At 43.3% G+C, this 20631-nt stretch overlaps 1 protein-coding gene across 4 annotated transcripts in view; it reads left to right on the top strand.

The window, feature by feature from the left end:
* The window catches only part of SLC4A5 (solute carrier family 4 member 5), a 72527-nt gene that overhangs the window by 38621 nt on the left and 13275 nt on the right, over positions 1-20631 (top strand). For all 4 annotated transcript variants that reach the window (XM_053401466.1, XM_053401465.1, XM_053401463.1 and 1 more), the window contains exons 11-17: positions 2023-2201; positions 2670-2799; positions 3885-4156; positions 12943-13004; positions 15381-15581; positions 16468-16581; positions 18150-18311. In XM_053401466.1, the coding sequence (XP_053257441.1) occupies positions 2023-2201; positions 2670-2799; positions 3885-4156; positions 12943-13004; positions 15381-15581; positions 16468-16581; positions 18150-18311 (1120 nt within the window). The remainder of the gene's footprint in view (positions 1-2022; positions 2202-2669; positions 2800-3884; positions 4157-12942; positions 13005-15380; positions 15582-16467; positions 16582-18149; positions 18312-20631) is intronic.

Genomic DNA, 20631 nt, shown 5'->3' with positions numbered 1-20631 from the left:
TAGATAGATAGATAGATAGATATAGATAGATAGATAGATAGATAGATAGATAGATAGATGATAGATAGATGATAGATAGATAGATAGATAGATAGATGATAGATAGATAGATGATAGATAGATAGATAGATAGATAGATAGATAGATAGATAGATAGATGATAGATAGATAGATAGATAGATAGATAGATAGATGATAGATAGATAGATGATAGATAGATAGATAGATAGATAGATGATAGATGATAGATAGATAGATTAGATAGATAGATAGATAGATGATAGATAGATAGATAGATGATAGATAGATAGATAGATGATAGATAGATAGATAGATACAGGTTTAAATGTATGAACTCACTGCCATCCAGTAGTGGCTGGTGGGGTGGTGGTGCGGCAAGGGTTGTGTGACGATGTAGAGCTATTTGGTACCAAGAGGGGGAAAGGCAAGAGAATGGGAAGCTCAACCCAAGCGCAGTGGCGGGAGCTTCAGATTGGTTGCCTGGCCTGTGCCTCTCTGGAACAAGCAGGGAATCACAGCATTGGGAAGCCAGGTCATCATTCGTGCCCCACCAACCACTCCTGTAGCTATTATGTCTAGTCAGGCCTTGTGTTGCTCCAGAAAATACCTTATGTTTCAATGCTGCATAACCTACACTCAAAAATTCTAACAGCCATGTGAAGCTAGCCTCTTGTTCTTTTGCATCACCTTGGATTTGTGTACGTGGGAGAAGCATGCAAAAGGCAAACTGCCCTGCTGATGGAGAACGAGCACAGCAGGACTCCCAGGGGCTGGGTAGGGATCATGATAGAGGGCATTCCAACAGGGTGAATGTTATGTTAGTCTTCCTGATTATCATGCTAGCTTTTCCATTTTCTAATATTCCTTTCACACTGCAGTACCTGTTGTGTTTTGGACCTGTAGCTTTTGGACCGATGTACCGCTGTGGGTAAAAGCCTCAGCGCCTAGGGCTTGCCGATCGAAAGGTCGGCGGTTCGAATCCCCGCAGCGGGGTGCGCTCCCATTGCTCGGTCCCAGTGCCTGCCAACCTAGCAGTTCGAAAGCACCCCCGGGTGCAAGTAGATAAATAGGGACCGCTTACTGGAGGGAAGGTAAACGGCGTTTCCGTGTGCTGCGCTGGCTCGCCAGAGCAGCGATGTCACGCTGGCCACGTGACCCGGAAGTGTCTCCGGGCAGCGCTGGCCCCCGGCCTCTTGAGTGAGATGGGCGCACAACCCCAGAGTCTGTCAAGACTGGCCCATACGGGCAGGGGTACCTTTACCTTTACCTTACTGACAAGTTGCACTAAATTCCCTCCTGAAAACTGTATGGCAGGATACCACCCCAAATTTCATCACTTTACTCCCTCGATTTTCAGAGTTAATGGAGTTATAAACAGCTTTGTTTTTGTTTTGTTTTTTCTGGAAGCAATTAACATGAAAAAGAGCACTAAACTTCCACAGTATTCTGCTAGATTTCTGGAAATGGCTTTTACGTCATGTGAAAGCTCAAATATAATGCGGAAATTAACCGTTGGGGAAACAGAATGAACTGTTGTGTGAAGGTAGCCACAGTGTTGTGCTGGCTAGTGTCTTCCCCTTACGGCCAGCAGAAGTAGAATACACAGGGCAACACTGAAAATCTAGCCAGAGTTATTTGATTTGCAGAATATGTTCTAGTCACAGAAGTTGACTTTTGTGGAAACGGATTTTAAAAAAAAAATATTTATTGTTTATTTACTTATTCAGTTGTTGTTGTTAGTAGTAGTAGTAGTAGTATTTGCATTTGTAGCCCACTTTTCCTCCAAGGAGCTCAAGGTGGTGTATATTGTTTTCCCCTTCCTTATCAAATCCCCACAACACCCCTGTGAGGTAGGTTAGGCTGAGAGGCAGTGACTGGCCCAAGGTCGCAGCCAGGGAGCTTCATGGCTGAGGGGGGATTCCAACCCTGCTCTCCCTCAGTGGCTCTTGTGTGCTTTCCTCTGGTGCAGAGTGTGCCCAGCCTCTCCTGTTCCCTTTCCAGGTTCTGTGGTGGCCTATTTTTGGATATCAAGAGGAAGCTGCCCTGGTTTCCCAGTGACTTCTATGAGGGCTTTCACATCCAGTCCATCTCTGCCATCCTCTTCATCTACCTTGGCTGCATCACAAACGCCATTACGTTTGGCGGGCTGCTGGGGGATGCGACAGAAAACTACCAGGCAAGTCTGGGCCAAAAGGGAGGCTTCAGGAACAGGCAGTGCTCCCTAGGAATGGGCAGATAAGCCGATTCATGGTCCAGGCTAGTTATGAATGTGTTTGTTCTTAGAGACCATTCCATCCTGTACGAAAACACATAAACAAATGCTTAAATGCATATTTGTGGGACTGAAGCTATCCGTATTTAGGTGGGTGTGCATCTGAGTGCACCTGGGCTCATCTTCCATCTCCAAATGTGGGCATGTAGAACAAAGCATTGCAGGTGAGTGAAGAACCATCAGCACAGACATGACTCTGCATGCTGCCCGTGGTCCCAGAGCCCCACCCTGTTATCCACAGGTACCTGGAACCCAGGCACTCTTGAACATGTGGCAATGATTGTTGTGATGTGGTTTTGCACCCAAACAGTGTCATTTTTGACAGCACTTAAAATGGCACCTGTTGACATTTAGCTGTTTTCCTGCCACCAGGGAGTCATGGAGAGCTTTCTTGGCACAGCAATGGCCGGGGCCGTGTTCTGCTTCTTTGCTGGGCAGCCCCTCATTATCCTGAGCAGCACAGGACCAATCCTGATCTTTGAAAAACTTCTCTACGATTTCAGCAAGTAAGTGAAATCATTCCTAACAGGATCAATTTACAGAAGTGAGCTTGCTTCGTTCTATTGCATTTGGCTAACCCTACTCCGGACTTTAGGATTGTTCGATTCTGTTCTGCTGCTGATTTATGTTTTAACTGTCATTTTGTTTTAAGTGCTGTGTTTTGATTTGTGTTGGAAATGTCTGCAGTGAAAGGGGCTCTGCAAAATGTATGAATAAACAAGGGTTGCATCCAACATGACAGATGCAGAGTTTCACTCCCTGGGCACTCTCAAAATCTGCTCCAGATGTTCATCCAACTCCCTCAGGGTGTTTGTGCAATAACCAGCCTCATATATCCAACATGCTTCAGTCTAATTAATGCACAAATGGTTTGATACCATAGAGTAAGCCTTTGTTCTCCCCCAGTCCACCTAAGAAGCTCAGCATGTGAAGAGGTCTGAGCTGTTGCACAGTTTTCACAAGCCTCTCTTGACTTCCTGTATAGATAGTTTTGGGACCTTTACCACTTTGTAAATATGTTTTCCTGTGCATCTTTTCTGACTGATGTATGGGAAAGCACATAAACCTGACCATTGGAGAGTTTGTAAGAAAACAATTTTTAACTTCCCAACTGTGTACTGGGCAGAGAGGGAAAGAAACAAACTTTTTAAGAAAACATTTTGAAAGAAACTTTTTAAGGGGGCATTTTGGAACTCACTTGGAGGGGCACATGTTTTAAAGGTCTAACAGCCTCTATTTCCACATTTTGCTTTGCTGCAGATTTTGTGATCTTATTAAATATCTGCTGGGGTTGTCTCACCAAAGAGTACTGCCCCAGACTTGGATCTTGGCACGCAGGAATTCTCCTTTCTATGTGTTTCTTTGCATCAGCAGTTGAAGGGGCTGCAGAAAGGAAGGGAGGCTCCATTGCACCAGTGGGAGCTTCCTGGGCTAGTGGACGAGCAGCCTCGCAGGACCCTAAATAAATAAAATACTAGATGAATTATGGCAACATCATTCACGTGTTCTTCTTGCATTTCCTTATGTGAATCAAATGTCTTATTAGTGTTACTTAAAACAACCCATGACTTCATTTCATTTCCAATTTCAGAGGCAATGGCATTGACTACATGGAGTTTCGCCTCTGGATCGGCTTGCACTCTGCTCTCCAGTGCCTTATCTTGGTAGCTACAGATGCCAGCTTCATTATAAAATACATCACACGGTTCACTGAGGAAGGGTTCTCCACTCTCATTAGCTTCATCTTCATCTACGACGCCATCAAGAAGATGATTGGAGCCTTCAAGTACTACCCCATCAATGCAGGCTTCAAGCCAGACTACGTGACAATGTATAAGTGCGAGTGCATTGCTCCAGACCCAGGTGAGTACAAGTCTTGCATCCTCCTGATGCAATCCTGGTGTGCGTTCCTTGCTGCCATCCATTGTTTGAACCACAGTTCTGTGTTGATACCCTGTGCCTGAAGGAAATGAGTCCTGCAAAAGGTTTCTGACGTATCCTTGCAAAGAAAAACTGGTTTGAGATAGCAGAGGCATCTCTGGCTGTCCCTCTTCATTGGGGCTTGTTCTGCATGATGTTGTAATGTGCTCAGGCCAGTGACCAGGAGCATCGTGCATAGAGGTGCCATTGGGGTGCACTGTGTGGGAGGCATTGTATGTTGAGGCAAGCGGGCGAAAACTGGCATGCAAGAAGTCTCCATGTGTTCAAGTTAAATTGGTGGTTGGTGTACTAAATAATTTTACCAGCATTTTAACAAAATGCTATTTAAGAGCCAATGACCCCGGGGTCTGTCAGTCAGAGTCAAGGCCAGCCCAAGTCATTTTGCTGCCTGAGGCAGAGGCCATGCACAGAAGCTGACTGGACTGGCAACTGAATCTTACTTCAACATTATCAATGTTCCTTCCATGTGAGATTTTAAAGCTGATGGATCACAAAGAGGCTTGCATGCATACTGAAATATCAAGGCACATGCATGGTATATGGTGTTGTATACAGAATTCAAATTCCTGAGGTTTTTCCAGCTTCCTGGGTTTTTGTAATGTAAGCTTGGAGTCCTTATGGCTGTGAAGTTAAGCTTGAAAATGTGTGAAGTTCCAGAAAGGGAAAGAGCAGTGACATCGAGCAGAGTAGTTGCCCCTCAGTAAAAATACACCCCAGCAGAAGATATTACAAAAAATAGGAAAGTATCAGCAAATCTGCCTAATTCATCTGAGATGCATAAGTTGTTGTTTCTTTGGTGCTGAATTTGAGATACCTTCACACAGAGTTGAGTCTGGATTTATTTGCACATTCAGTTAGCAAGCTCTCTCTCAGATACTCCCAAGGAGAAGAGCTCTTAGTTTTTATATAAGCAGATTGAAACAAAACAAAAATTGAGTTCATGTTATTGTAACCCATCTCTGGTTTATGTGGTAGATGAATTCGTGCGCTTCTTTAACACTGATTACTTTTATTTTAAACTGACAAACTTAACTAACAACCAAAGAACTCCACTTCTAAAATGATGAATAAAAGATGAAAACCCAGTTACTTTCATTTTGTAATACTCAATGAGAGTTACAGAAGAAGAAATGCCCTTAGGTGCCATCCTGTGTCCATCCCAAACCACTCCTCTTAACAGAACACCACCAGTCTCTCATTGGTTGGTCTTGGGGTTCTACTAAAATTTAAAAATTCGATGTGGCACCCATGATCTAGATATATCACCACTTATAATATTGACATTTGAAAAGTTTTCCTGAACGTCTATAAAGTGTTTGATACTACAACTGCAAGGGGAGAGCATCTTAGTTGCAGGACCAGGCGCCAGGCTCCCCATACCCCAATCCATGCAGATAAGAGACCAATAAGACTGGCTTTAGGTCAAAACAGGCCACAACTTTATTGAATAGAGATGAAAGAGGTTTGGCTTGGGCACGGGGCAGTCTAAATACCTCCGGCCCACCCGCTGGAAGTGATGCGTGGTCAATCCAGGTGGGGGTTCCTAAGATTTACATCCAATAGGGTGACCCCTGCAGGGACTGCCATCTGGGGCTAGGACCCTGTCCTTGATAGGTGCCAGGGGCTTATGCCCCCACCGCCTATCAGGAAGGGCACCGCAGTTCCAGTTCCCTCGTTGGGGCCCCAGTGAAGCCTCCACTGTCCTGCAATGCCACCACACCAAGAGGGCTGAGCGGACTTATAAGACACTTTAATATCTCATCAGGGAAAAAGAAACCAAATTCTTTTTTTCCAGAGCCATGATGTACTCTTCTCTGACAGTGGCTGTATTGTAGAAGGCTATTTATTTATTTATTTATTTATTTATTTATTTAGTCAGTCAGTCAGTCAGTCAGTCAGTCAGTCAGTCAATTTGTTAACAGACCATCAGCATGAATTCCCAGGATGCAGATTTAAAAAACAGCATGGAAATTCTTCAGCATTTTAGTGTGACTTTTCTCCTAATAAACACACTTTTGTCTGCACATTTGACTAACAAACACATTTTTTGCAAATGATAAAATGCACTTTTGTAATTCTCACTAATATATTCTTTTTTATACACATATCCGCCTATTATGTGCATTTTTGTAAACATTTTTTGGTTGGAGAACTGTCTTGCAAAATTCATGTAAGTGTGAATTTTGACGGACAGCTATGTTTCAGTTCTCATATTGTTTTGGAAAGTGCAAATTTGATAGATTCAGCTGAATTGAGTTTCTCCCTCATCCCCACTCCTGGGGGGCACCTGCCCATTTGAGCTGCACCAAAACGTGCCATTTCTCAAGTATATATTTGCTCAAAAAGTGCAAAACTTACCTTCATTATATTGAAGGGCAACAGAGTTCTCTGCGTAATAATAAATCAGCAGAAAACGTTAACTCTCAGAAGAAGTGGTATTTGGAACAAAATACATGGAAATTCTGCAGTAAAAAAAAAAAACTATTGAAGTTACTGCATCCTCATATGTGCTCTAGCTCCAACTTGGACTTCTCAGTTACTTGTCTCCATCCTGAGCTGCAGGAAAAGACATTCATTGGGGGGTCAGGTCACACTCTCCTCTCTACATTATTTTCATGCAATGAATTTGCAGTTAGTTCCTCCTATTCTGTTGGGGTCACTCTTCTGCTGCTGGTTTATCTCCTTTCCTTCACCCCCACTGAAGGACACATGGCCTCCGCATTCCCTAGCCTGATAGTGTTCATTGCTGTTCTAAATTCTCTATAGAATGTGTTCAAATATTATGGACACTTAACTGAGGCATCACAGGTCATGGGCAACACAGCTACCCCACCATCTGTGTTAGTTTTTTGAACTTTAGATACGAACTTTACTTTGTTGTTGGAACTGTTTGTGGTGGCTCTTGGGTGGCTGTCAAATCTATCGATACTACCCCAGGGTTCAGTAAAACTGCAATCCTATACGCACTTATTTGGGAGGGAGGAAGGAAGGCCTGTTGAATTCAGTGTGACTTGATTCTGACTGAGTAACCGTACCTATGATTGCTCTCTAAATCAGGAAGACTGGGAGCTACTGGCAGATCTCTTGGTGATTTGCCATAGATGAGAAAGGGATTTCTGACTGTCAGTTGTCTATAGCAATTATTTAAAAGCTTTCCCACTTTAGATTGCTGAAAAATACTGCTTGTGGGGAGAACCAGGCATGGCTTTTTGTACAGAAGGACTTGTGAGCTTGGTTCTGGTACTCATCAAAAATCCTTGGGCTGAGCATGTTCTCGAAGGAACCCTATTCCTTAGCACTTAGCATAATTCTGCTCTGCTGAGATTATCATCTTAAAGCGACTCACTTGGATTCTTAAGGGTAAAGGGGGACCTCCAGGTAACTGGGTCGCAGGGTGCTTAGGGCTTTCAATGGTTGCACCTTAAATTGAACCCAGGAACAAGTGGTCAACCAGTGTTAACTGCTGTAGGGTAGGTGTACTGTGAGCTTGACTGTCTTTGTCATAATAGTACTCTAGGGACTGCTTTTTGCAGCAATCGAAGTTTCCCAACTGTCACCCTTTCAGGGTAGCCCCACACAGAGAACAATACAGTCTGGATGTCACCAGCACAGGAGCTTAGATCCATTACTCTGAGCAGGACCTGTGGCTGGTGAATCAAAGCTGCTCCTGGCAGTCAACATCTCCTGAGCATCTAAGGAGAGAGCCTTATGCTCAAGGTTCATTCTGGCCACTAGAGGTATTACTGATCCTAAGCCCCATACACAGAAGCAACCTCAACTACTTCCTCTGTGTATCACTAAGCCAGCCTTCCTTACCCTGGTGGCCTCCAGATGATATGGATTACAACTCTCCTTAGCAGGAATGTCAGCATGAATAAAATATGGGGGGGGGCAGGGAAGCCCCATCCTGCATAATCAATCACATAAAGTGGTGCACACATACCATTTGAATGGCAATGTCCATCAACTGGGGAGGGGGGACTCAAATATTTTATGGCAGCAAAGGGACCTCAGCCCCTAGGAGTTGACTCCTGTGCTCCTTAGCTCCAACCAGCACAGCCATTGGATGCTGAGGCTAATGCAGTTCAAAGCATCTGGAGGGCACCGGGTTGGGGAAGGTTGCATTAACAGTGCACAAAGCACTTTATTATTCATTCTTATTGCAATTTCCCCTTACTGCAACCAACTGAGAGCTTGTCTGAGGTTCCCTAGTCAGCTTCTTGACTAAGATTTGGACCTGCTTCTCCCACAAACGAACCCAAAGCTACACTGGCCAGTCTCCTTTCCATGCCTGACTGAAGGCGCGAAGGTGAAGGTAAAATTCCCATTTTACTGCCAAGGTCTCCAGTAAGTTCAGTGTTTCCTTAGGAGAGGGGCTTCTGATATGTGCAGAGACTGCTCTGACCTGAGCCCAGGGACTTCCCCAAACACTTCCATTGGGGGAAAGCAGGTCTTAATGGGTGTTCTTCTGTGTGCGCACTGTTGCTTTTTCCATTGAGGTGAGTTGGGCAGTCCACATCCACGAGAGGTTCGTGTGTGCACCAGAGCAGAGCTAAGCTTTTTTCTGAGCCAAAGCAACCTGATGCAGACTGCATTACCAGGTGCCAAATAGAATCATGCAGTTGGAAGGGCCAATTACTCCAACCCCCTGCAAAGTAGGAATCACACCAAAGCATCCATGACAGATGGCTGTCCAACCACTACTTAAAAACCTCCAAGGAAGGAGAGTCCACCACATCTCGTGGGAGTTTGTTCCACTGCTGAACGGCTCTTACTGTCAGAAAGTTTTTCTGAATGTTTAGTCGGAATCTCCTTTCTTGCAACTTGAAGCCATTGGTTTGAGTCCTCCCCTCCGGAGCAGGAGAAAACAAGCATGCTCCCTCCTCCATGTGACAGCCCTTAAGATATTTGAAGATGGCCATCGTATCTCCTCTCAGTCTCCTCTTTTCCAGGCTAAACACACCCAGCTCCTTCAAAAGGTCCTCGTAAGGCTTAGTTTCCAGACCCTTGATCATCTTTGTTGCCCTCCTCTGCACACCTTCGAGCTTGTCAACGTCCTTCTTAAATTGTAGTGCCCAGAATTGAACACAGGATGACATTTGCAGATAACTGGGTAATAATGTTATCTGCAAACACAACAACAACAACAACAACAACAACAACAACAACGGGGTGATGTTTGCAGATAACTGGGTAGTAATGTTATCCGTAAACATAACAACAACAACAGCAACAACAGGGTAGCTGTGGGAAGCCCAGATCCATTTCCAGTCATTCAGAAACCATGGATGGGATTCAGTTCTGTGTTAGCTTGTGGGCAAACCAGAAATGGATGCTGAACCATGTTGAGACCAGCTTTTTGGTCCCTGACATTGTCTTGTCTGCACCGTAGGATAATTTGGTACATTCTCTTTTTAGCACAGTGGTACCTCGCAAGACAAATGCCTCGGAAGACGAAAAACTCGCAAGACGAAAGAGTTTTTCGTTTTTTGAGTTGCTTCGCAAGACGAAAACGTCTTGCAAGTTTGTTTCCTTTTTCTTAAAACCGCTTGAAGAGGTGCAGTTGCGACTGACCGTGCTCCGCAAGACGAAAAACATCGCAAGACGAAAAGACTCGCGGAACGAATTAATTTCGTCTTGCGAGGCACCACTGCATTTTGCATGTTGTTGATGGTCCTTCCACAGATCAGCTTAATTTTGTTATTTTATGTTTTTACATAAATGGTATCAGAATTAAACATCTCTCTCCTCTTTATACTGAGAGTGCTTGTTATAATCGCCCTCTGGTGCTTTTTTTTTTGTTTTCTCTTTTCATTAGTTATGATTTTTTATTACTGTAACTGATTTGTACCATATTTGTCTCTGCTGCACACATCTATTTGGCTGCTTTCAATCTCAAGTGAGTATCATTTTATAAATATTAAAATTATTTAATATTTGATACTCGTTCCTTTTTTTGTTTTTAATTATTACTTTCATCACTACTTCTGAATATACACAGCTTACATAAAGCATTTCATGAGCCTTCTCATCCAAACCATTTAAATAAGAATAAGAATAATACAGCCAATGCTACAGAATTCTTTTAAGTTGGGTAATGAAACAATCACTTTTTAAGCTACTGGAAATCACAAAATATGTCTGGTCCTGGAAAAAACTGACAGTTGTGGAGAGAAACTTTGTTGTAACCCCATAAAGGAATCTGGAATGAATAACAGTGATTTTCTCTGTTCTCTGCTTGGTGTTATTTTGCTTTTCTTCAGCAGTGGAGTGTTATGACCCAATAGTACCAAAAACTCTGATTCTAACCCAGCAATCACTTCTCCTTCATTAACTCCTTTAATGTTGTCCTCCACTGGGAAGATTCATTATCGCTGAGATAATGCAGTACCACAGCTTGGCTTAGTGACCCAGTGATCAAAACCAAACACACATTTCTGCACAAAATGGCTCATGTTGGGGCTTGTTCAGGCTGATAAGAGTTATTTTCAGCCACATGTTTTCCTTTCCCCCACTATTATCATTCTGGAATCCTAAGCAGAGATGAATTAAATATTTGCGGTCCCCAAAGCAAGGAGGCTTTCCAAGAAGAGATCCTGGCGGCTTGAGGCCTGATCTCTATAAGCTCAGTGGGGGTGAGAGAGTCCAATGAAGGAGACATCGGTGAGTCAACCTGCTGCCTTTATTGGCCACGCAGCTCCTTCAAGCCACCCGTGACTGACCTCAGGTATTTACCTGACCAAGCTGAAGCAGATAGACCACATCTGTAAATCTGTAACGGTAATGCTGACTTGTTCTGGACTTCACTACTATTGGCAAAAGCACATCTTTTGAGATCCCCTGGTATGAAATTCTGGAGTAGTATTATAAGGATTGTTTTGGTTTCAGTGCTGCTTATTTGGAATTTCTCTTCATATTTTCCCTGAAAGGTGGCCTGCTTTTTCTCTGTTTTCTTCTGGAAAAGGTGGGTGGGAAAGGATCCAGAGAATCCCCTTTCTTGCAGTGAGAATCCAGGATGGCAGATGAAGAGCGCTTCCTGAAGAAGATGCTACCCACTGACCACAAATATTGGAGGGGGGGAATGTTTTCTATTTGTATTTGCCACAGTGGTGGCCTTCAGTGGGGATTGAGGGATCTGTTAAATTCAGTTTCTCCTGCTTCCAGTCTTAAGTTCAGTTCCTATTTCTTCATCATTTTACAATAAAAAAACTACAGAGGAAAATTATATGCATTTTCATGCACTTTTCTCCTAAACATAGACATTTTTGTTCACAATTTTGCCCAATTTTTTTCTTTTTCTTTTTCTTTTTCTTTTAAGGTTCCTTTCACTAATGTGTACATGCACCTTCTGTTAACATAAGCTTTTTATGCCCTTTTTTTTGCAAGCTGCATTCCAAAATTTGCATTGTGAACTGTTTCAGTTCGCAAGCTAGTTTGGGAAGTGTGAGTTAGGTGAGTTTGCGTCAGAATGTAAACCAAAACAAATTTCTACTCCATCTCTTGTCTTGGGACAATAATTGCAGAATATAAAAGGTTTGTACCAAAGAACGCAACCTAGCAAAGTACAAAAGTCATATTTATGTGGTATTTTTTTAAATTAAAAAAAATAAGTTATAAGTCTTGATTATGAGCAAGTCATCTGGTCAGTTCTTCCTGCCACTTTCTCCCTTCTCATAACAGGTGAGTATCTTGTCTGTTTTGAACTGCAACTTCTCAAAATGTGATTGTGTATGTTCTAATGGGCTGGGCTTCAAATAGTTTGCTAACATGCACGGCACCCCACACCTAGACTTAGCAGCTTACTGGGAAATCAAGACTGGCCCAAGGTTATCCAGTGAGCATCTTGGTTGAGTTGGGATTTGAACTAAACAGTCTGGTGCCCTCCAGATGTTTTAGGCTATAATTCCCACCAGCTGCAGCTAGCATGGCACCAGGTAGATGAAGGCTCAGCAATATCACCATCACATTACACTGGCTCTCTGTTGTAAATAGCTCTTTATTTTTGAGATAGTTGCATTTTTGTAGACAGCCTTGCTTGGCAGCCAGGATGTCTGGAAACAAATATGGGATCAAATAAGGATCAGTCACTGCCTCTTCCAAGATGGAGAGTTTTCTGTGCAGTTGTAGATCCTATCCTCTGGGTTGATCTGAATTGGACCATTGCCTCTCAGCCATGCAGTCTCTTGAGCAGCCTTGATACCCTGTAGCTATTATATAAGGTCAACTGTTTCAATATGCACCAAAAGACACCTTGGGTATCTGGGAGGCATCTAATTTGGCTTTTTGAAGTCACCCCTGAAGCCAAATTGGAAGGCTACGCATTATGTTAATCAGGGAGAAGTTTCTGCTGGAGTTAGAACCAGGGCATTTGTTCTCCAACTTGCCAAACCTCATTCAGGCAGAAAGGCATTTCCTTGTTAACCCACCAACAAGAATCTGTAATTGCATCCCCAAATTTGGTCAGAGTTTTGTCAATGTTTCAAGCTTCATGCCTCATCATGCAACTGACTGGAGATTCTGGATCCCACCCTAGAATTTGTAACTGAATACGGATTGTGCTTCTGCTTTGCCTATAAAATAGTGATTATTCGAAACAGTTTAAGCCAGTGGAGATAACAATGACTTGTTAAGCAAGATTTCCTATCTGGAGTGAGACCTTTTCTTTAAAATATATATTTTTAAAATCTTAACTAACTCCTTTTCTGCAGTGAATACAACATTGTTCAATGCTTCAGTTCCACTGGCCCCAAACAACACTAACATTTCTGTGGTAAGTAGCTGGGATTTATTTTCTACTCTGCCTCCCCTCCCATATATAATAACTGGTGCTTGCATATTTGTTTACATGTTTTACCTAACTCCATACAGTGGGCAAAATTAGATAAAGCCAGTGGAATCGGGGCTACTCCCATGAAGATAGAACTCTTTGCTTGCATTTATAACACTTACTTTTCTGACATCTCAGCAACAACCAGGCCAAGTTCAGTGTGTTTCTGTTGACATTCAATGGCCTGAACAGGCTTGGGCCCAAGTCTTGCACTAAGATCAGAGGAGCAGGCTCCCCGGTGGTCTCTGTGTCAAAGGAGGTGCTCTAGTGCGGGACAGGGCAGAAGAGTCTTTTCCATGGTGGCTCTGTGCCCATTGAATGGCCTCCCTGCTGGGGTGCATCTTTACCCCACGCTTATATTCTGCCATGGATGCTTTAGCTGAGATTCTTGCATTGCAGGGGGTTGGACTAGATGACCCTTCAGGCCCCTTCCAACTCTACGATTCTATGATTCTATAATTCTTCTGAATGCCAAGTGAAGACATACCTTTTTTGGTCAGGCTTTCAGAGGCTGATGGTTCGTCATTTGAATGATGCTGCTAATTACCATATTTTTTGCTCTATAAGATGCACCAGACCACAAGACGCACCTATTTTTTGGAGGAGGAAAACAAGAAAAAAATATTCTGAATCTCAGAAGCCAGAACAGCAAGAGGGATCGCTGCGCAGTGAAAGCAGCAATCCCTCTTGCTGTTCTGGCTTCTGGGATAGCTGCGCAGCCTGCATTCGCTCCATAAGACGCACACACATTTCACCTTACTTTTTAGGAGGGGAAAAGTGAGTCTTAGAGAGCAAAAAATACGGTACATTTTAATGTAATTTATGAGAACCATGTTAATGTTTTGCTTGTTGTCTTTTTTTAAAATCTTATTTATGGCCCCTGCAGCCATTTTTGGTGAAGGGCAGTAAAGAAATCTATTAAGAAGTAAACAAATAAAAGAAGGGAGAATTCAGCCATTTCTTTTTCACTTTCTGACCAGTGTTTTCAAAGGACAAGCAAGACATTGGGAACAGCCCTGTCACAGCAAAACAAACATGCATATTCTATATTAGATTAATTGCACCGTGTATCAGGTTGAGGGATGCGAGTGGCGCTGTGGTCTAAACCACTGAGCCTCTTGGGCTTGCTGATCAGTTCAAATCCCTGCGACGGGGTGAGCTCCCGTTGCTCAGCCCCAGGTCCTGCCAATCTAGCATTTTGAAAGCAAATCAAAGTGCAAGTAGATAAATAGGGAAGGGTAAGGTAAATGGTGTTTCTGTGCACTGCTCTGGTTTTGGCGTTCCATTGCGCCAGAAGCGGCTTAGTCATGCTGGCCACATGACCCGGAAAAACTGTCTGCAGACAAACACCAGCTCCCTCGGCCAGTTAAGCGAGATGAGTGCTGCAACCCCAGAGTCATCTGCGACTAGAATTAACTGTCAGGGGTCCTTTACCTTTACCTTTTTTATATCAAGGTGAATCTACGAAGCATGTAGATTAGGCTGAGGAAAAAAGATTTGATTAAGTCCCTGCCCCCCAGATGTTTTAGACTACAATGCTCATCAGCCCCAGCTAGGATGGCATAATTAAAATTTCCCACCAACTACAAACACAGCAGGTAGCCAGAGGCAAGCACAGGAGCAAACTCCCTTGAGCACACCTGAGAAGATGTTTAAATCATAGAACTGTGCTGTGAATCAACCAACATTTCTAGGTACCCAGTTGAACAACGATGACTGCTGCCACCCAGTGGGTATTTTGCATTGCTTGAGTGGATTCTTCACTCTTTATCTTCCTTCGAACCCTGCAGCTGCTTTTTTCCATGGGATTTGGTTGTGTTGTTACATTGATTGAAAATGGCAAAGGAGTGGAGTATGATTGCTCATATAAATCAGAGCAATCCAAAATATTTTTAGATAGGTCAAACTTGTTGAAGAGGGTGTGAATGTTAATTGTGATAATCTTCAAAATAACTTTTCTTCAATTTTCAAGACTTTATTATGAAGTTAAAATAATCCAGTAAGAAATGTAAAATAAAATAAATAAGAATTAAAACACTCTACAAAGCAAAACAAAAGTTTCAAAAGAATTTTGTGCAACCTTGAAAAACTGTATTACCAGTCAATTCTGCTGCTACTACTACTATTTCATTTTCTAGTATATACTCTACACTTCCCCCTGATGCTTTTCAGACAGGACAGTGATTAGGAACATTATTAATCTTCTGAATTCAAGAGATTTATGCCTTTTAAGACCAACAGCATTTTACTTGACAATGAAAACAAATTATTGTTTAGCATCCTAAAAATACTGTGTTTTGTTTTCTTCCATCTTTCAAGTACAATCCTATTAATGTAACAGCTCTGGACTGGACCCAGCTGAGCAAAAAGGAATGTCTGAAATATGGAGGAAGTCTGGTGGGGAAGTCCTGCAAATTCGTCCCTGACCTGGCCCTCATGTCTTTCATTCTCTTCTTTGGGACTTATTCCATGACTTTGACTCTGAAAAAATTCAAGTTCAGTCGCTACTTTCCTACAAAGGTAAGTAAAACCACAGATCCTCTCAACTAGCCTTCCCCAACCTGGTGCCCTCCAGTGTATTAGACTACAACTTCCATCAGCCCCAGCTAGCACTGATAAGATGGCTGGAAGCTGATGGGAATAGTAATCCAAAACATCTGGAGGGCAACAAGTTGGAGAAGACAGCTCTGTACTCCAAAAGCAAAACTTTTCAATCACAAAATGCAAGTTGATCTGCTGGAAGTACTATCTGGAAAGTGACATGCCTCCAAGCCTGAATCCAGCAGTGAGCTCTGCAAGGGGGCACAGACGTCTGGGAGGGGGGCAATTGATCATAGAAGTGTAGAGTTGGAAGGGATCCCAAGGGTCCAGTGCAGGAATCCTTTTGCCCAACATGGGGCTCAAACCCATGATCCAGAGATTAAGAGTCTCATTAGGAGGAAAGCAGTTCAGGTCCCCCAAAGATCTATAGGCTACATGTTAATCAGTTCTATCCAACACTCCCCCCAACTAGATCAAGGTGGGTACAATTGTATTTTTATCTATTTGCCTGCCCTTCACCCTAAGCAGGGCTACAAACAGTTTAAAACAGTTGCACAAATTTAGTAAGAAAAAGCACTTCCAACTCTAAGAGAAGGCACATTTATACAGAAAAAAGGCGATGATTTCTTCTGAGCCAAACGGGTGTGAAACTTAAATAAAATGAGGTGTGAACCAGTTGCTTTAACCAGCCTGAGCTTGAAACCTCTGTGTGTCTGCTCATCTAGCTCTCAGAAGCTGCACACCTGCAGATGGCTCCCTTTCCTGCTTACCTGCGCGGCAGCAAAAATGATGCCAAGGGTCCCTCTGTGTCATCACTCCACTTTGTTTGCCTTTTCCTTCCAAACCCTGTCTCCTCTTTTTTTAGGTCAGGGCCCTGATTGCTGATTTTTCCATTGTCTTCTCCATCCTGTTCTTCTGTGGAATAGATGCCTGTCTGGGACTGGATACTCCCAAATTGCATGTGCCCAGTATAATTAAGGTTCGGATTCCCTTGTGGGTTTTGATGTGCTCTTATCTCCTAATGCCCCTCTGCTCCACCCCTTTGCTTGCTTGCTTCCAAAAACTTCTCTGTGTAGCTTCAAGGTTTCGTTACTGCTTTGTGGTTGGCTGGCCCAGTTACTTGAACAACAACCAACCGTCAAAGTGAACTGGTATATCTCAGGAATGGGGTAACCTCAAGCCAGAGGCAGGTTTAGGGCAGCACATGGCACCAAGCCAAGAGGGACACCAGTGGGCGCCACAACTATGCTGATAGTGCACATGCAGGACAGAAGGCAAGAGGGCAGGGCTGTCAGATTTGAAACATCAAGGACTGAGAGTTTCATGTAGGATTTTCAGTGTCTCAGAGGAAGCTGAACTCTGAGCCTGCAAAGCAGGTTGTGCTTGAAAGGGATTGGGGAGGGCAGAATGATCTGGACCCCAGTATGCTGGAAAATGTATTGTAACTAATGTCCATAAATGATGGTTCTCTCTCCCTTCAAAGTAGAATTAGAATTTTTTTGTTTGTTTTAAAACAATTTCTTAACTGAAATCTTTTCTTTCTCTCTTATTGAACGTTCTAACACGGCCACTTTCTGCTTTCTTTCTGGTATGTCTCCTCTCCCTGTGCTCCTTTTCTAGCTCCGAAAGCTTATTAGTGATTTCTCTATCTTCATGTCCATACTAATGTTTGTTGGTCTTGATTGTCTTTTTGGACTGAATACTCCAAAACTACAAGTGCCTACAGATTTTAAGGTAAAATCAATGAATGAGACCATCATAGAGGTAGATCGGATCAAAACACCAACTTGCCCAATTAGAACTGGATGAATTAGTCAATTTTGTTTCTTTGCGGTTCCGTTTTTCTAACGTTAAATTTAGTTCTTCACATTTCCACATCAATGTCCATTTTCGAAGAAGTCCTTATTAAAAATTGTCTGCATTCCTATTTCATTTCATACACCCATTTTAATGCAATCTTGCCCAGTATACACATTCCCCTAGCATAATACATACCTTTATTCTGTTTTCTCAGCTACCTGCCTTTCTGTCCACACTTTCCCCTAATATGTATATTTCTGTGCATGTTATTTGGTTGGAGAACTGCACTGCTGAATTCAGAAAAAGAAGAATTTCCAGGGACAGCTGTGTTTTTGGTTCACTTAATTTGTGCAAATGAAGTATTTTCTTGCCCATGCCCAAAGCCCCGATGCCTCCACCTTACCCATGATAAATTTGCACTGAAATAATCAATTCATTTCAACCTTTCTTATTGTTTGTTTCAATATGTCTTAAGATACTGTATAGGCCTGCATGGGCCATCTAACAGCCCCTCCATCCCAACACCATATCATGTGCTCTTGGGCTTCCCCTGTCCAGCTACATTTCTGCTTTCCATTTGAGCACTTTTGATGCTGAAATCCGAAGTGAGAGAGAAATCACCCTCCCACACAAGGCAGACCTGTGCTGTGAGGCAGCATACAAGGAGTGTAGGGCTCCTGGCGCCAGTCTTGTGTGCCATACTCATAATGTAATAGGTAACCTTCTACCCTTGAACTGCATTTACAGCCCACTCGCTTAGACCGTGGATGGTTTGTGTTCCCATTTGGCAAGAATCCCTGGTGGATCTACTTGGCCAGCGCGCTCCCCGCTCTCTTGGTCACCATCCTGATCTTCATGGACCAGCAAATTACAGCCGTCATAGTGAACAGGAAGGAGCACAAGCTCCGGGTATGCTTTTCTTTCCTTGCCTTGCAACTTGGGTGTTCACCAGTACTGAACCCACTGAGAGAGAGAAAACTGTCTGCTGTGAAACCTCCACTGATGATGGAGCCCTGGTGGGCATTGAGTTCAAAGGCCCACTCATTTGGAAAAGGAAAGGGATAGGATCAGTGTACAAGGCCAGGAACATAGAACTTTGCCTTATCCAAAGTCAGACCATTTCTCCATCTGGCTCAGTGTTGTCTATACCAGTGGCTCTCAAATGTTTGGGGGCCACTGCCCCCTTGGTTCCATAAACTCATCTCCACTCCCTCCTTCCCTATAAAAAGCATTATTCAGAACAGCAGTTTGCACAACCGACTAAGAAAGATAATAAAATTCATAGATTCAAAGAACTGTAGAGTTGGAAGGGACCCAAAGGGTCATCTTGTCCAACCCCCTGTAATGCAGGATTCTTTTGCCCAATGTGAGGCTTGAACCTATGGCCATGAGAATAAGAGTCTCACTATCCCAGGAATCTTTGCGGAGTCTAGAAGTAGAAGTTGTCAGTGTGGTGTTAAGAGTGCCGGACCCGGGTTTGAATTCCCGCTCGGCCGTCCTATAAATCACTGGATGACCTTCGAGGCCAGTGACTGCCTCTCAGCCTAACCTACCTCACAGGGTTGTCAGGGGGACTAAATGGGCAGGGGGGAAACCTGTTGGAGATACATTCCCCATGTCTGCAGTCATGGGATTGTTGTCTATCACATGACGGTGTATGTTTTCATTCCACAGTGTGGGAAGTGACAGAGACAGGATGTTTTGGTATCACTGTATTCCGTGAAGTGGGACTATTGTCCTTTGTTCTTTCTCTCTTTGCTGTCTAACGAGAAAGAGGAAGGAGCTAAAGCAGAATGCTCCAAGTGCATTATATGTAAATAAAGTAGATTAGCCAAAATGCTGTGCTATTGGTTCTGTTACGCAAACTGTGAATACTCTGCGGATCCCTAAGTGTGCTAATGCCTTTTGGCATCAGTCGCTGTGATGTTCAGGTTGGAAGAAGCTTTTGAAGCTCCCAAACGATCGACCAGGAGGGAGAGAACATGCCAGTTGAGCATGTGTCTCTGCCAGGGTCCTACACGTGAGTAGGACACTCCTAACAAAACCATGTGTACCACCTTGAGCTCATTGGAGAAAAGGTGAGATATAAATGCAATGAATAATCTTCCCTTACAATTAATTGTGAAGTTATGCAAAATCCAATTAAAACTATGCAACTACATCACTGGATTGATCCAGTGATGCCAATTTTTCAAAGTTTGATAATCATTTAGACCTCCAGCACCCCTTGGCTCTTAAGGCCCCTCTCAGACATCCCATCGGCCCCAGGGAAACATTTCCCCTTCTATTAATCTCTTTGAGCATTTATCCGCAAGCTTGCATAAAGACTCCACGCTCCCCAGGTTTCACACAGGAATCTTTCCCACCCCTGACAGAAAACTGGGTGTGAGCAAAAGGATGTGTATGGAATGCTGCTAAGATTTATATAACATAGAATTCAACTTTAATCTGAAAGTTAATCTGAAAATATAAACATACATTTAAAAAATGAATGAAATTTCTAAAATACAACCCAGGATGAATACGTGTGGGTGGGTGACAGTTGATATTCAGAACCCTGGAGAATACCCTCGAAATATACACGATTGGGCAGTAGAAAAATTCCTGTTCTCTATCAAACCATTCATCTCCAGTCTTCCCATGCATGCAGAATTCTTTGGTGGAACAATTGGTCAGCTCACCATATCTGTTTAGATCAGTCAAATGTTTACTTCTGGTAACACCTCTGTAATTTCTTTATTTATTGGCTGCTGAGGAAGACCCCTTGTGGGTTGAAGTGCCTGTGGCCTGCAGCATTCATTTTATCATTGCTGTGTTTATAATTATTAGGGACACGGGTGGCACTGTGGTCTAAACTACTGAGCCTCTGGGACTTGCCTATCAGAAGGTCGGTGGTTAAAATCCCTGTGACAGAGTGAGCTCCCATTGTTCTGTCCCAGCTTCTGCCAACCAAGCAGTTTGAAAGCACGCCAGTGCAAGTAGATAAATAGGTATTGCTGTGGTGGGAAGGTAAACGGCATTTCCGTGCACTCTGGCTTCTGTCACGGTGTTCGGTTGCGCCAGAAGTGGTTTAGTCCTGCAGGCCACATGACCCGGAAAGCTGTCTGTGGACAAACGCCAGCTTCCTTGGCCTGAAAGTGAGATGAGCGCTGCAACCCCATACAGTGGTACCTCGGGTTAAGTACTTAATTCATTTCGGAGGTCCGTTCTTAACCTGAAACTATTCTTA

The sequence above is a fragment of the Podarcis raffonei genome, chromosome 8 (genome assembly GCF_027172205.1).
Source record: "Podarcis raffonei isolate rPodRaf1 chromosome 8, rPodRaf1.pri, whole genome shotgun sequence".
Classification (NCBI taxonomy): domain Eukaryota; kingdom Metazoa; phylum Chordata; class Lepidosauria; order Squamata; family Lacertidae; genus Podarcis; species Podarcis raffonei.
This window is presented reverse-complemented; position numbering and strand designations above follow the sequence as displayed.